General features: G+C 42.4%; 1 protein-coding gene across 4 annotated transcripts in view; it reads left to right on the forward strand.

Moving 5' to 3' along the window:
- The window catches only part of LOC148024214 (dynein regulatory complex protein 1-like), a 202872-nt gene that overhangs the window by 60044 nt on the left and 126005 nt on the right, over positions 1-16823 (forward strand). For 3 of the 4 annotated variants that reach the window (XM_087693840.1, XM_087693837.1, XM_087693838.1), the window contains exon 4: positions 3708-3796. In XM_087693840.1, the coding sequence (XP_087549966.1) occupies positions 3722-3796 (75 nt within the window). In that variant the 5' untranslated portion in view covers positions 3708-3721. Of the gene's footprint in view, positions 1-3707; positions 3797-4055; positions 4142-16823 lie in introns of those variants that run through there. The other variant, XM_087693839.1, reaches the window with a different exon arrangement.

Genomic DNA, 16823 nt, shown 5'->3' on the forward strand with positions numbered 1-16823 from the left:
CAGATTTGGGGCTGAATTTGTCTTTCAAGGAGTAGGATGAAGGTCAATCCCCAAGCAAACTAAGAGGCAAATTGGTTTGGAAGCTTGTTGGTCAGTTTTGATAGCAAGAGGCACTTGGATTAGTAGAGAAGATTAGAGGATCTCAATTGTACTCCTTCCATTTTCAATATAAGATAAAGAAATAATGCAAGGGGCATCGGGTTTGGGACCAACAAGATGTCCGATGTCCAAGATTAAAGTGGTAAAATGTGCATTTTTAGTTTATGTGAATTTTATGCTTGTTGTATTTAGTGCTTAATTTAGTTATTTACCACCTAATCCAAGGAGGAACGTTGGTTTCACAGTGACTCACTAGGATGAACATTGATTTAAAACCCTTACTTAATGCTCAATCTTGTGACCATTTAAAACAAAGCCCTGAAAAGGAAAAAAAGTCCATTGTTGATTCCACTGCCTTTGCAAGACTTGGTGGGTCCCTGGGTAGCTGATGAGCACCCTTGGTTCAAGCCTTGGTCTCTTTGGGGTGATCACTTGGGCTCCCTTGGTAAGATAACCATTACCTCTACAGTCTTGGTAGGTCATTGGGTAGTTGACAAGCACTCTTTGTTCAATGCCCTGGCTACTTTGCGATGGGACACCTTGGAAGAAAATAAACAATAAATATAAGAGCTTATTTCTCATGGCCAGTTGTAGGCTTGAGAGGGGGTGTTGAGCTAAAACTGCATTAGCGTGACTTAAATAGCCCCAAAACATGCTTAATCAATGAAAAAACCTTATTATTTTAAAAAGAAACACGATCCTAGAGAGTTACTATGTTCCACATATAAAACCCTAATTTGGGTGTCCCAAACTTTCTATAAATACGCATGCAACCCACTACTCTCTCTCAATCTCATTTTTATATGTTACAAGTCCTCTAGCTTCGCTGCCCATACCTCGTTTATGGAGGATATCTAAAACCGGCCTTTCTTCTTGGAAAGGGCGGTAATTCCCTGATTAAGCACTTAACTACAATAATCAACAAATGAATATAACTTGAAATGCATAAATTACCTTAATAATCTCGGACATTGGACACCCTATTGGTCCCAAAGCTGGCCCCCCTTTCAGTATTTCTTTATCTTATATTGTAAATGGAAGAAGCACAATTAAGATCCTCTTATCTCCTCGGCTAATCTAAGTGCCTCTTGTTGTCAAAACTAACCAACAAGCCTCCAAACCAATTTGCCCCTTGGTTTGCTTGGGGATTGGCGTTTATCCTATTCCTTGAAAGACAAATTCAGCCTGAAATCTGATATTGGCTAGTTGGTCTCTTAAATCTCCCTGAAATTTCTCAATTTCAGTTGTTGGAATTCAAATCCTAGGCTCTCAATTTTGAGCATGCATCGTGAGGTCTTTGTCAAACTCTAATTTCTATTGTAAATTAGGGTTTGTACCAAAGATTGACTAAAATCTCTTGTTCTGATGGCTCAAACTATTGGAAAATGCTAAGATGACATGAGAGATGGTTGGGGAATGAGAGAGAATGTTGTAGAGAGAGAAATTTTAGAGTTTCATCACGAACAATGTTAAAAGCTACTGGTGCTCTACTCAAACAACCATGTAAGCTGTCACTTATAGCTTAGGACGACCAGAAAGACTGATGCCCCCTCCTATATGCTGTCAATCTGCACTAGAAGGACCTTGGGCTAGTGTCATTTGCTCCTCGAGGGCTCCAAAATATTGTCGCATGCTGTAGGATTGATTCTTGGTGGTTGCAAATCGCATCAGCAGCCTCTCCTTGCTCTCTAATAGTCTTCTTCACTCTCACAATGGCTGGAATAGACTTCATCAGCCTCTAAAAACGTTTTCTCCACTTGCATGGGAAAGTTTTGACAAGTCACAACCTTCTAATCCCATTTTCCAACATTTTTAACTTATGAAATTAATTTTTTAATAATTTAATAATTATTCTAGTCATCGAAAAATTAAATTCACCAACTAATAATGAATTGGCTAGGCCAAATTGTCTTGCGAGTATCCCTAAGTAGTTATTGGCCCTTAGACCAGCATTAATTAATTAATTAATGCCTAGTCTCTAATGTCACGATTGACATTGGTGGCTAATAAATTGTTCTAGGTCCAAATCTGACACTGGGTACCATAACATACCTGTCAGACACAACTTATAATAACTTTTGCCTTTGACACCCACTGCATCCTTGGGGTCTTTGGCCTGCTACCATGAAAGAACCGCCATGTGCATCACATGTCCTAAATAACCTTGCACATTTGATTAATAACTTAATTAAATGTTATTGGCAATATTAAAGCATCTTAAAATTTCCATCCCTATGACAACATCTCATCCAAAGCTGCCCATTGCTGTCTACATCAATTTGGCACTCGTTTCTAGTCTCCATCATGTAGTTTACATCAATTTCTATTGTGTTTGCTGACCAACCACATCGTCTACAGCTGGCAACTGTTGAACTATTGTGTTTGTGATCCACGGCTACTTTATGGATTGTCACATCATCATACTTGCGTTTTTACTATTGTCAGCCTATCACGTCATCATGTTTGTGTTTTTGCTGCCATCAGCTTGCCATGTCATCCTTAGCTTGCTCTTGTTTTCCTCTCTCCTTAGGTACATGTGTTTGTCTTTCTCTCTTCTCATCGCCCATCTACATCAGAAGTTTCCAGAGCTGCATTTGTTGGTGTTTGACACATGGAGGTTGTCTTGCTGTGTTTCGGGATTGGTTTGAAGTATGACACACACTCCAGCTCATAACCTTTGCCTTGATCCTAGAGATACGAGAGTTCAAGGTTCAATATTCACTGCATAGTGTGTTTGCTGCATGAGCATTGTATATTTAGTAGTCAGTCACTTCATTATTCATTGTGTTCATGGTCTCTGAGTTACCCTAACCCTAACTGTGTTCTGTGTTTATCAGCTTGTGCTTTGTTGCTTGATTTGTTTTTTGTTTTCACCACTTGGGGTCTCTAGAAAGGTCAAGTGTGGTGAAAATATGTGGTGATGATAGGCTGGCCTAACAAAACACGTTTCAAATACAAGATCTTCATTTGGCAAATGTTGATTGATGCTCTTTTCCTTGCCTTGCACTCTCCAAGTTGTAGATTTCCAATGTTTGCTATTTCTTTTGTCAGACATTTGTAGAAACCCCTTGCCATTAGTTCCTTTCTTGGCCAGTGGCACGAAAGGCTTGGTCATTACTATTGGCCATTTGTTCCAGAGTGGTTGGGCTCTTGGTGCTTCCAAAAGATAGGATCATTGGACATCCCAAGTTCATGGATCTTGTGTAGGACGGTATGAAAATGCTCTTTCATTTCTTGTGCTTTTGGAGTTGTTGGTACATATGGACTATGAGGAATGCATTCATTTTTGATGCTTCATCAAGAGTGTGGAGTTATACAGTAAGCTTGAAATGACTTCTTTATGGGCAGCTTGACATGATTGAGTTGGTGGATATTCTCCCTAGACATGATTTGCTTTCTTGGCACACTGCAGTTTCTTCAATCCCCCCTCTAGGCCATCTAGTTCCTTTGTACTTTTTATCGTGATGTCTCTTTGTACCCTTGGTCATACTATACTTTTGAGATTATGTTTTGGTGATTAATAAATTACGCTTTGTGTGTGTGTGTGTGTGTGAGAGAGAGAGAGAGAGAGAGAGAGAGAGCTCTTAGAAAGATGATTGTCTTTATAGGGGTGAAGAGCATCATGAAAAAAGACAACTTGATGGGCTTTTGTCAGCAGCAACTTTCCAACAGTCTGAACGATTTGGCAATAGTAAAGGTGTTTTTAATCTTGAGCTGTCCTGTATGTAAATTGGTTAGTTTCTAGGCAAAGTCAACAATTTTAGTAAGACTTACAAATTGGAAGGACGAATTATTTTGGTGGTGGAGAAAGCAGTGGGGATGGAGAAAGGAGGATGCATGCACAGGGAATGAAAGAGGGGGAGTTTGAAGGAAAAATATGATGTGGAGATCATGACAAGGATCTAAATTGGAGTTGCTTATGCAATTAAAATCTAATTGTTATGTAAAGTTCATTAAAATACATTCTTCAGGTCAGGTATCATAAAAGGGATTTATGATGTATGATCCTGAAAATCACCTTACAACTGAATTATTAATGCAGGTTTGAGCATGTTTCTTCTAATATTTAATTTTTATGCCAAATGTATTGCTTGTAATACCTTCATTTGCTGAAGTTCCAATGGTTATATGTTGATAAAAGAAAGAGATGCTTCAACCCGTAAAGTAATGAGGTCTCTCAGACTATTCCACATACGTGCGTTGGATTCTCTCTGATCCTCCACCCTCATTCCCAATATTCAAGGGAAAAAGATGCTTTCACTAGTAGAGTAATGAGGTCTGCTATACCAGTGCTTTGATTGTAGAAAGCATAAGTGTCTTTGCCTTGCAAGAAAGGAGAACCAGTTGACAGCACCAAGGTAAGGATAGTGTTTGGAAACAGCATAGAGGAGACTGGAAGTGAACAGGAAAAAGATATAGTAGAGATAGTTCTAGTGGGTTTTGAGTGTGTTAGGAATATTCATCCTTTGCATTATAGCTGCATGAGCTATGCCTTGTCCCTTATGAATTTGCAAAGCAGACATCCTTGGCACATGTGCTTTTGTGGTGCATACATCCCTAGACGACCTCCTGTGATGTCATGCTTTTGCAGATAGACAAAAATCCAAAGTTGAATTGAAAAAAACATGGCACAGCTTAGTATTCAAGGTAGGAGTGCCATTCACATGTCAAGTTTTTTTAACCCCTTCACATAAAATGCTATGTTGCCAATAACACTGCTATCTTGAATGCTGCACTATTCTTATGGTGTAACAAATAGAAACCTCAAAGCAACGTGTGGCAATGACAAATATAGAAAGCAAGCTCTTATACATGAGGAGCAAACAACACAAATGTGGATTCTGCTCTCTTTTACTGCACACAAGATATTGTTGGCACAAGTAATAGTGCCTCCTCTAGGTATATTTTCCATGATTCAAATTAATTGTTGCATGAGTTGTATAATCTTCAAATTAATTGTTGCATGAGTTGTGTGCTTAGAACTTTATGTTTTGGGATCTTGTACACAATGTTTACCATATCAATATTATCCACTGAGGTAACTATTCATGGAACTATATTTTCTAGTTAAGAATAAGATGATGCGCTTAGAAGCATCAGTATCGAAATAATGTCTTTGCTTTCTCTTCTCAACTAAGAGAGACCCTTAAATCATGGATGAAGGGCCATACAAACATGAGACAATAAATGCCCAATCAAAGCATGTGCGGATTTGGTCCTTCAACCACTCAAAGCATTTGTAATTGACAAACCGACCTCTTTCTTTTTGTTCTTAGTAGCCTTATGCTTGTGACACTTTGCAATGTAATGGCCAGGTGTATGACAAAATTGCACCTTTTTTTTGCTTTCGATCCTATTTTCACTGACTACCCCTCTTTGCATAGGCTGTCTAAGATGGCAAGCTTGCCTTTGTCTATTCCTCTACATGAGGAGGTAAAGGCTTTATCATTAATGATTTGTTCCCCTTGTACCCATGGTACAACCAGCCATTGAAGGTACAACGATTTGCATTTCCCTTGGTGAGACCAATCTCAAAGTAATAGCAAACCCCTAATAATAGTCAGGTAATCTACCAAGCTAATGGATACAAGCAAACTTATCTGGCACAATCTCATATATTAGCACACTGGTCCTTTATGTCTTACATATGCATTCATCTTGCCACCTTACTTGCATCCTTTCAAAATCAAAAAGTTTTCTCAAGAATGCCATGTGGCACTTGCCTCATTGTTGATTTGGTAGAGAGATGTGTGAGAACAGAAGTGGATCAAAGCTCAGTTGAGAGTGAAGTAGACAGTGTGGAGAGTGAAAGCACGCCACCCAATGCAAATAGAGTGAAGTGTGAGATGCAAATACAAAGTACAACCCTTAAACCTTAGGGTTGTAAGAGGGTGTTCACACCCAAAGTGTGTGAAATACGGTAAGTGTCCGAAACTGTGTAACATAGGCACATAAAATAAAGGAAATAAATCTAGGGGAAAAAACCTCTCGTATGGAGAGTAAAAAGTGTCCCAGTGTCCTACTGGAGATCATTGACACTCCTCTGTGAGTGTAGGAATGAGTAAAACCCAACAAACCCCCTTGGAGTGAAGAGTGATCAAAATACAAGGGTCATCTGCCACCAAAGGAGATCAAATTTAACGCATTGCGAAATGCTTCAAATTTGTCACGAGGAAGAGCTTTGGTAAAGATGACTGCCACATTATTTGTGGTAGGACAATGGACAAGGCTGATACCTCCAGCATGTAGCCTCTCTCTAACAAAGTGATAATGCATCTCAATGTGTTTCGTGTGTGCATGAAACACTGGGTTCTGTGCCACTGCAATGGCACTCTGAGTATCAGTGAACAAAGGAGTAGGCTCTGTGACAGATATATCCAGATCAGCTAGCAAGAGTCTGAGCCATACACATTCAACTGTGGTAGTGAAAGCTACCTTGTATTCGACTTCACATGAGGATGTGGCAATAGTGGACTGTTTCTTGCTAAGCCAAGATATGCATGATGAGCCAAGAAAGAAACAATTGCCACTAGTGGAGTGATGAGAATCATAATCACCAACCCAATTAGAATCACTGTAAGCATGTAAGTGCAGTGGCCCCCCCTTGGCATAAAGCAATCCATGAGTCCTAGTACCCTGCAAGTAACAGAAAGCACGCTTGACAGCTTGCCAATGTGACATGCGGTGCTGATGCATATATCTGTTCAGGGCTGAAACTGCAAACCGTATGCTTGGCCTAGTGTTGCATAGGTAGATAAGGCATCCAACTGCTGGAGCATATGTGTGTATATCAAACAAGTCACTGTCATCATGCAATGACAACTTCAGTCCAGGTTCCATTGGTGTACAGACTGGCTTGCAATCCTATAAGCCAAACTTCTCAAGAAGTTTACCAATGTATCTTGACTGTGATAAACCAATGCCTCTAGCATCATGAATGAACTGAATGCCCAAGTAATAGTGCAAAGACCTCAAATCTAACATCTCAAAAGTTTGCTGTAAATTTTGTTTGAATGCTGAAATCTGATCAGCATGTGTCCCTGTAAGCAAAAGGTCATCAACATATAGACAAATGATCAACATGGATCCTCCCTCTTTACATACGTAAAGAGTAGACTTTGATGAGCTGTTTATGAACCCTTAGCTGAGTAAAAAGGCATCAATCTTTGCATACCAAGCTTGAGGAGCTTTGTCAAGCCATATAAAGCCTTTTTCAGCTTACAAACCAAGTGTTCAGATCCCTTTACTGCAAAACCAATGGGCTGTTGTATATATACTTCTTTATGAAGTTCCCCATGTAAAAATGCAGTCTTTATATCTAGCTGATGCACAATCCATCCATAATGGGCAGCCAAAGCAACCATAGACTTGATGGTAGTCATGCGGGAGGTAGGAGCAAATGTCTCCTCATAGTCAATGCCTTTCTTCTGTGCATAGCCCTTCGCTACAAGCTTGGCTTTATATATGTCAATGGATCCATCTGTATTCCTTTTCAACTTGTAGATCCATTTTGTTCCTATGGCTTTCTTTCCAATAGCCAAAGACACTAAATCCCATGTTTGATTCTTAATGATGGAATCAAACTCAGCTTGCATTGCTGCCATCCAATGCACATTATGTTGTGCATTCTCTAAACATTTAGGCTCCTAATCATCAACTATATTTTTTGCAATAACAAACTCCATAGTATGTGCATTATCATGCATATGAGCTTGCCTTCTAATATGACCAGCCATCGGAGCATCCAAATGACTATCTTTCATAGTCTGTAAATACCATCTAGGCATTTATCTAGCCTCCTTACTATGTACAAGCTCTTGCTGAATATTCAGAACAGCCCATGGCTGATTTTTTGCATTATCCAATGGAGCAGCTAGCTGAACATTTAGTTCACTTACTGAAACTCCAGCTGAATCACAAAGTGAAATGGGCAGCAGCCCTTCAAATACATCACTAGCAGCCTGTTATGTGTCAAAACCAGCAAGGGATAATTCTAATTTTTCATCAAAAACTACATCTCTACTAACAAATACCTTTTTAGAGACAAGATCATATAATCTATATCCTTTGCTCTCAATGATATACCCCACAAAAATGCATTTGATAGTCTTGTTGTCCAACTTTTTTCTAAGTGGTTTGGGAATGTGAGTATATGCTAGACACCCAAAAGTATGAAAGTGCCCAACAGAAGGTTTTTGGCTGTTCCAAGTTTCAAAAGGCATGATATTCCTTAATGCTTTGGTGGAGCATCTATTTTAAACATGGCAAGTACACATAATTGCTTCCATCCAAAAACTGTGACAAGTTCTTTGCTTTCAGTATACATCTGGCCATCTCCATGAGTGACCGATTCTTCCTCTTTGCAACCCATTCCGCTGTGGAGTATAAGCAGTAGTGTACTGATGAAAAATGCCCTTTTGCTTCAAAAAAGAATTCAGTATAGAGGACGTGTATTCCTCCCCTTGGTCTGAATGGAGAGTCTTCACCCTGCAGCCAGATTGGTTTTCAACAAGTGCTACAAAAGCCAAAAATGCATCATACACTTCAGACTTTTTCACTAAAGAGTAGACCCAGCAGAAGCGAGTAAAGTCATCAATAAAAGTCACAAAGTAGTAACAGCCACCCAATGACTTTGTCTACATAGGACCACATACATCTGAGTGCACTATCTGTAACCTGGTTGTGGCTCTAAAAGCAACATCACGGGAAAACGAAAACTGATGCATTTTTCCCAAAATATATCCCTCGCATAAGTGCTCAGTGTTGAGAAACCCTTCACCCTTCACCCGCAGTTTGCGTTTTTGCTTTTCTGCGTTTTGCATTTAGGGTTTATAGCCCCAAAAAGGGGCGCCATCCTAGACTAACTGTGCCTATTTATAAGCCACTCTCTCATTCATTCCTTACGGCTGATTCATTGAGTCCGTTACCTCTTCTCCCCAGCCTCTCCACTACCCTCACACCCCTTCAGGAGGACATTGTGGTTCGTGGTTCGTGGCTGTTTTCATCATCTTCCTTGTGCTACGGCACCCTTGTTCTCTTGTATCACATTCACTCCATGATTCAGATATTCATCATTCCATTCATCAGAGTTTCTACTCTCTTCTCTTCTGTTCTCCATGTTTGCCGAGTTCACTCCGTGTTCCTCCCTGCAAACCCTACTGTCTCGCTAGTATGTCATCTTTTGACATGGTATCAGAGATGGATCTACTCACCTAGCAGCGAAGATCCTCCACTCTAGTGAAGGCAAAGACCGGTAGCAGGTTCGGTATCCACTTCTCTTCTTCTTTGGCTACATCAAAATCTCGTTTTTGTAGGTTTTAGGTGTTTTCAGCTTGCTACCCACACCCTTTGGTGGACATCGCAGTCTCGGCTTTCCCTTGCTGTCATCTACAGTTTGGCGCCTGTTTCGAGCCTTCCACCCGCAGTTTGCAGCTTTCAGAAAACAATCTCATTTTTGCAGATTTCAAGTATTTCAGCTTGCTGCCCACACCCCAAACATGGAGGACATTGCGGTCCAAGCTGGCCATTGGTGTCTACAACAGTCTGGCGCCTGTTTCCAGCCTATCACACACTGTTCAGAGCTGATTTCAGCATATTGACTGCTGCTGCTGTTTTTTCCTGTGTTTTTAGTTTTTCTCTCACTCTTGCAGGCTGTCCTGCCTGCGTTTTTAGTCTCTCTCTCTCTTGCTGTCTGTGTTTTTAGTCTTTCTCTCTCCTGTAGGCTGTCCTGCCTGTGTTTTTAGTTTTTCTCTCTCCTCACCTGCGTTTTTCTACTAGTTGCAACCTCTTACTGCTGGTCGCATCCTCCTCCCACTGGCAGCTCACTTCCAGCCCTTCCACCACCCTTCCACCCCTTGAGGCGGACATTGCGGTTCGTGCTTCACACTGCCCTCACACCCCTTGAGGCGGACATTGCGGTTAGTGGTTCATGGTGGCTGACCTCTTCCTTCTTCAGCAAGGCATACTGGTATGCATGGCTTCTTTACCAATAGATGACCAGACTGCTGGGTGCTCCTTTGGTGGCATCACCGGACACACCACCGATGCTTGCCGACTTCGACCTTTGCTCCCCACCTCCCCGGAGTACATGCATCTTCCACTAGGCACTCCTTGTGCCACCTCTCTTTTTTGGGCCACAGAGATTGTTCTGCATCGGCTATCAGAGTACTATGCTCAAGGCAATAAGATACATCCGATGCGCCCTAAGTCATTTTGAGCACATGGAGGATCGATTAGCGCTACGACCTCTCGGAGATCGTTGCAATGCTAGTGGTAGACTTCTCCCACTTATTTTCCAGTATAGTGGCTTCCATGACCTATGGATATGCAGTCCGCTCCATTGAGAGACAATGATTGTTTGATACCGTCTCCTCGTCAGTTGGTTCCTTCGAGAGACAGTGGCTGCTCGACTCCTTTCTCTTCTTCTGCTACCCAGTTCGCTCCACTAAGAGACAGCGACTGTTGCCCACTTCTTGCTCATTCTGAGCCCCACCCTTCCCCACCCTCGACTACTCAAGTTCGAGAGACTATCTCTGGGAGCTCTTCGGCACCCTAGATACCTTTTTCGGCACGACCGGCAACACTTCCTTCTTCATTAGACATTTCGGAGTCCATGATCCATGAGTTTTTGGATTCCCTATCTACTTCAAAGGGGGATTCAGAGAGAGATGTTATTTCTTTACTCTCAGAGGGGGCATCTATTGCTTCTTTGACTTCAGCGGCGGGGGCCCCTCCACCTCTCACCTGAGAGGGGGAATCTACTCCACATGAAGTTATTCACCCATCCTCTACTTTTGTTAGATATAATCAATGCCCCACCCTCATTAGGTGCTACCAATGATCCATGGTGCTCAAAGTTGTAAGGCCCCCATTATGAGGAGAAGCCAAATGTGAGCCCGGACATTGGTTGAGTCCTGACTTGTATATCAGATGAGGTCTATGTGACCGGATGGCAAAAAGGTGACTGTCCCCCGGCCCGATGGTAAAGGGAATATTCCCTGGAATATTCCCTGGCCGACTAGTGGAGGCTCATATGGTAGGTCGGTCAGCAGGCCGACCTAACGACCTTCGCGGGCTATAAAAGCTAAACCCCTTCGCAGCCATCTCACACTCATCTTTCACCCAGTCAGAGTTGTTGTTCCAGCTAGCCTTAAGCTCTTCACCTATCTTCTGTCTAGATCGCCATCTAAGCTTCACTCAGTGGAAGCGCACGGGTGGACAGAGCCATCTTTGTATCAGTTGTTTGAAGTTAAAGAATTTACTGATTCTCCTCTTATCTGTTGTGTACTCTCTATCTCTTTCTCAGATTCTGTTCGCTGCGCCGTGTAATATTTTACACTTTCTTGGGGTGGCTGTCTTCGACCAGTCATCTATTCTACTGATACCTAGGATCTAGAGGATCTACCTAGATCGGGGCCCTTGGATCTTCAATACGACTTGGTGACTAGGCCTTCGTATTCCTTCTAGCATGGATGCACGGAGCTAGTGGCTTCTCTCCCGAGGTTAAGTTTCAGGTTCTACAACTCATCTTGTCTCCTGATTATCTTCAAAGGTCTCCTTTCAGGTGGTATTCTCAAATTACAGGGTAGATCTTCTTCATCTCTCTGTCAGTATGGAGCTACCTCCCATAAAATTAAATGCGTGAATACAGGTCTATCGGCTAATATTTAGAGAGGAGACATCTCACTCCCCTTGATGGGAATTTGGATATATGTATACTTTCTCAAAAATGAAAATATACATATATACATTCAAATATTTTGAATGAACTGCATTTTATGACATGCTAAAAAATAGTCCCAAAAAAAGGAGATTACAAGAACAAGTTATTACAAAGTAGCTGTATTCCATTAACCAAAAATCTAAAGATCACACATATTGGATGTTATAACTTGTGGAGTTGAGGCTCTAGAATTTCTAAAATATATAGAGGGACATTAGGGGAGTTTTGAGGTCTCGAAAATGCATTTTAGGATGTAGAGAGAGAGTGTGCTCTAGACCAATGAGAGCAAAGCCTATAGATGTTCTATTTTAAAAAAAGGAAAAAATCATTTTATAAATAGATATGGATACAATGTTACTGCAATCAACACATTCTTCATTATGAAGGACCAGAGTGAATAGTTGTTACCATCAAACTTGTCCTCCTTTGATACATAGGTAAATACATCACCTTCCTGATTTGCCATGATAAACAATGTTGATCAGAGAGCAAAAGAGCAATGTCCCAAGCTGAACCAACCTGGAAATCTCAGAATTTCCAGAAATTACAAAGGTCTAAAGCTTTATCAACAATGCTTTCAACATCAAAGTTTCCTAGTGTCTTCCATTATCAACTCAATGGAGTGGGCTGCACATGATGTGCATACATTGTGGGGATATCGGGCCTCCAACACGTTTTCCATTAATTATCATCTACACCACATGGTTGGGCCCAACCATAGTTGTGCTAGTACCAAATAAGAAAGCGTTTATACTCTACTGCACTATTACTGCCATAAGGAACCTGTGAAAGTGCACAATGGAAGAGAACCACGAACATGGAGAGAAAGAGAGAGAGAGACAACAAGAGATGAAGAAAGAAATCTACACTAACTGAAGAAGAATGCTGAATACAAAGCAGTGGACTGATCAGTCCCTACACACAGCCCAAGATGTCAATGAGGGCACCAAATCAGGCTGAATAATGATGATAGCATTGTCAATGATGATGGAGACAATGACATAGATGGAGATGGTGACGAAGATGGAGACGGTGTGTGCGGCCAGCAGTCCTTGTCGGAGACAAAGAACGGTTCCTTCTGTCGTCAAGCCACCTTTTTCCGTATTTTTGAATTTTCTTTGGCTTCCTCTTTCTCTATCTTGCACTGGGGTTAACATTAGTGCTATGTATCTGGGAGTTAGTCTAGTGTCTGCTGCCTCTCGCATAGAAAAGGTGGGCCCTGTGAATAAGATTCCCAGGTATGTATAAGAATCCACATACTCCAACTCCTCAGGTCCATACGTGAATTTAGATGTTGATCTTCTGACCCACTATGGTGCAGTATTAAATACCATCACCTCGTTTTTACCAAGGTTTACTGAAGATCCATTGTCCAAGGTATAGGAGTGCAATGCATCCAAGTGTCTTTGTAGACCCTTTGGAGAGTGAGCTATCAATACAATGTCATCTGCATACAATAGAAGAGGTATCCAGGTGCTAGTTAGTGGAGCTCCTCTATCTCCTTCATGTGATAATGGCCCGAGAGAGGGGGCATCCTTGCTTCACCCCAATGGTGGAGTAAATAGGTGCTGAAAATCCCTGAAGTGTCCATACTCTGCCCACAACCATCTCATATAGTGCCAAAATACCCCAACTTAGCTCTTTCGATACTCCCATGGTATGCAATCTGTGTATCAGCTTGTCTCTCGATGCTATGTCAAAGGCTTTGCGGAAGTCCACAAAGCAGCAGTAGGTCCGTCAGCCATGGGTCCTTCCCTCCTCGATGATCGCTCTCAGTGTGAGGATGTGATCCAATGTGGAGAAGCCTCTCCTAAAGCTAGTCTGTCCCTATGCTCTAAGCATAGTTGTCTCCGTACGTCGTACAGTACTGATCGTACCGTACATATCCGTACGAAAAAACAGGGCCACTTTTGCCGCCATGTGTGCGCGTCCTTCCGTGTTTTGCTGCCTTTAGTCCGGAGCGTGTCGCCTGCGTGGCAGTTTTTGGGGGGTTGAGAAGCCTTGGATATCTCATCTCACCCCCTTTTTTAGCTATGCACTCCCCCCCCCCCCCCCCCCCCCCCCAGCCCTCCTTGGATTCCATCCAGCTGGCAGCTCTCTTTGACTGTTGACCCCTCTTTGATTGTTTGAACTTTGACCCTTCTCTCATCTACAAAAGGTGCTCCTCTCCTCCATGCTTCTGCACCAATTCAACAAGCATTTACCATTCTCATCTTCCTCTCTTGGATCTTGAATGGAATTGTGATTTGTCATTCTCATCTCCCATCTCCTCTTTCCCGCACACTATCAAAGGATTTGCCATTCTCAAATCTCATCTCCCATCCCCTTTATCCTGCATCCTATCAAAGCATTTTCCATTCTTATCTCCCATTCCCTCTCTCACTCTTGCTCTTTCAACTTTACCCCAACCCTTGGGCCTCTCCCTCTTTCAACTTTCAAGTTTCAAGAGTTGAGACTGAAGCATCTTACTCTCCCTTTCTCTCTCTCTCTCACTCTTCCCTGGGCCTCTTCATCTGTCATTGGCACCATGACTTGTGAGAAGCAAGATGCCTTCAATTTGCACTCGATCCATGTGGAGAGGGATACAAAGAAGTCCAACTCCCACCATTGGACATGCAAGTATTGCGGGAAGCACTATACAAGTGGTGTAACTCGGCTTCTCCAATGGGGGGGCAAGTTGCTCCATGCAAGGAGACACCTCAAAACATCGTGGAGGAGATTCTCTCCAAGATGAGAGGGGGATTCACAAGAGGAGGAGGAAGTGGCTTATTGGTACCAACTCCTATGCCTACTAATGATGAATGTGGGCGTATCTTCTTGCGGGAGAGGCCTCTACCATTAGTGGTGGGGGCTCCATATCTGCATCCGACTCCAGTAAAAGACAAAGAGTGCTTATGCGATGCGGCAGAGACAATCCTCTCTCTCTCAAGCTCCCGGTCATGTACGTGGATCGATTGCCTTTCTTGGAGAAAGGCAACGCCTTGCAATCATTGAAATTTCACGCACGATGATTGAGTGCAATCTTGCATTCCATGTCCTAAAGCAAGAGCAATAGAAGAAGATGGTAAAAGTCATTGTGAATGTGGGTCCATGTGAAGGATGGACCGGTGTCACATACAACCACATGAGGACGAAAAAGATTGATGAAGAGAAGGAGAGGATTGATAGAGCCCTAATCCTATTCGGGCCGTATGGATAAAATATTGTTGCTTCATTCTCACTGACGGATGGAGTGATAGTAAAAAGCGGGCATCGTCAACATACTTGTCTAATGTCCACTTGGCACTTATTTTTTGCGGGCCGTAGATACCGGCAAGAGGGGGAGAAAAACGATGGGCGTATTCATCTACTGCCACATTCGGTAAGCTATCATTGAGGTATACATTTATCATTGCCTTTTAAATTTGTTTCACTTTCTTTCATTATTATAATTGATTTATGCATAACTATGTATCTCCGTATTCTAATATCTATCTCGATTCTCTCTTTCCCTCCGGGCCCCAACCCCATCTCTCTTTATTCTTGAATCTTGAAAGTTAAAACTTGAAAGGCTCAACTCTCAAGTATCTCTTTCTCTCTGACGTACCTAGTGTGATGCTGGCGTGACGAGGCGTACCTGGTGTGATGGACGTGTCTGGCGTGAGCGACGGGATGCTGGCGTGACGGACGTGTTTGGCGCGAGTGATAAGAGCTGACGTGACTGTCATGTCCCTGTCCTACAAGAGGCGGCAGTCTAGTGGGAGCAACGGTAGTGACAATAGTCTGGCGGGACTGTCGTGAGTGCTGACCCGAAGGAGCTGCTCTGCAAGGTCACGTCTCTGCACAGGGAGACAACCACGGTCCTGCAGGACACGAATGTACTTAGAATGACATGAATGCTGGCTTGTCTGCTGTGTCCTAGGTGAATGTACTGTGGCAGCAGTGACGAATGCAGACACTCTCTCAGATTGCAGACACTCTCTCAGACTGACATGAATGCAAACTGACATGAATGCAGACACTGTGAATGTATCGTGGCAGCAGTGACGTATGTATACACTCTCCCAGATTGCAGACACTCTCTTAGACTGACATGAATGCAGACGCTGTGAATGCACTGAGATTGCAGATGTACTCAGACTGATGTGAACCTTGCATGCTGTGTGGACTGGAAACCTACGTGATCTCAGACTGACGCACATTAACATTTCATGCTACAGTCATATCTTATGATGCAGTCACATTGACAGTCTATGATATACTGTCTCTAGTTCATGCTAGAGTGATAGTTTATGTCACTGGTTTACTACTCTACCCAGACTGTAAACAGTTTTATGCTATAGCGCATACTATAATTACGATGGAAGAAACTGACAATGAAGGAATCACAAAACCAACCATGGAGACAATGTTTCATACACCGCCAAAGAACACAAGATACAAAACCTATGGGCGTAAAACCCGAGATTGGAATGTCTCTCCAGGGTCGAGTAGATATGGGAAGACATCCCGCAAAATTAATGAAACACTATATGAGGAGATGTTGACCATACTCCGTGCTGAAATACGTACCATGAGGAAGGAAATGGAAAAGGACATACAAGAGCAGGTTCGAGCTGAAATGATGGAAGAACTAAAAAAGGAGATGCAACAAACTTTGGATGCACGCATGGCAGAGAAAGACTCATTGATCTCTAATCTACAAGAAGAACTAGACGAATGCAAAAAGAAACTGGACACACAAAAGGAACCACAAACCACACCGGAACTACAAAAAGAAATGGATGTTTTAAAAAAGGACATGCACACCTATGCAAGTGTGGTGGAAGGCACCCAAAAGAAAATGGAGAATGTTGAGAATACCGTCAAAGAAAATGCAGAATGGATAGATGTGGCAAAAAAGAACAAAGGAATGCATGGCAACAAAGTGGAAGTCATGAATGCCACCTTGGAAGAAGAGGCAAAAAGGCGGGTACGCGCACTCCACGTAAGAGTGGTTGGACTAGACGAGAAAAGCTCCCCA

Source organism: Lygodium microphyllum, chromosome 15 (genome assembly GCF_053477565.2).
Source record: "Lygodium microphyllum isolate KBCC chromosome 15, Lygodium_microphyllum_v1.1.10, whole genome shotgun sequence".
Lineage (NCBI taxonomy): Eukaryota > Viridiplantae > Streptophyta > Polypodiopsida > Schizaeales > Lygodiaceae > Lygodium > Lygodium microphyllum.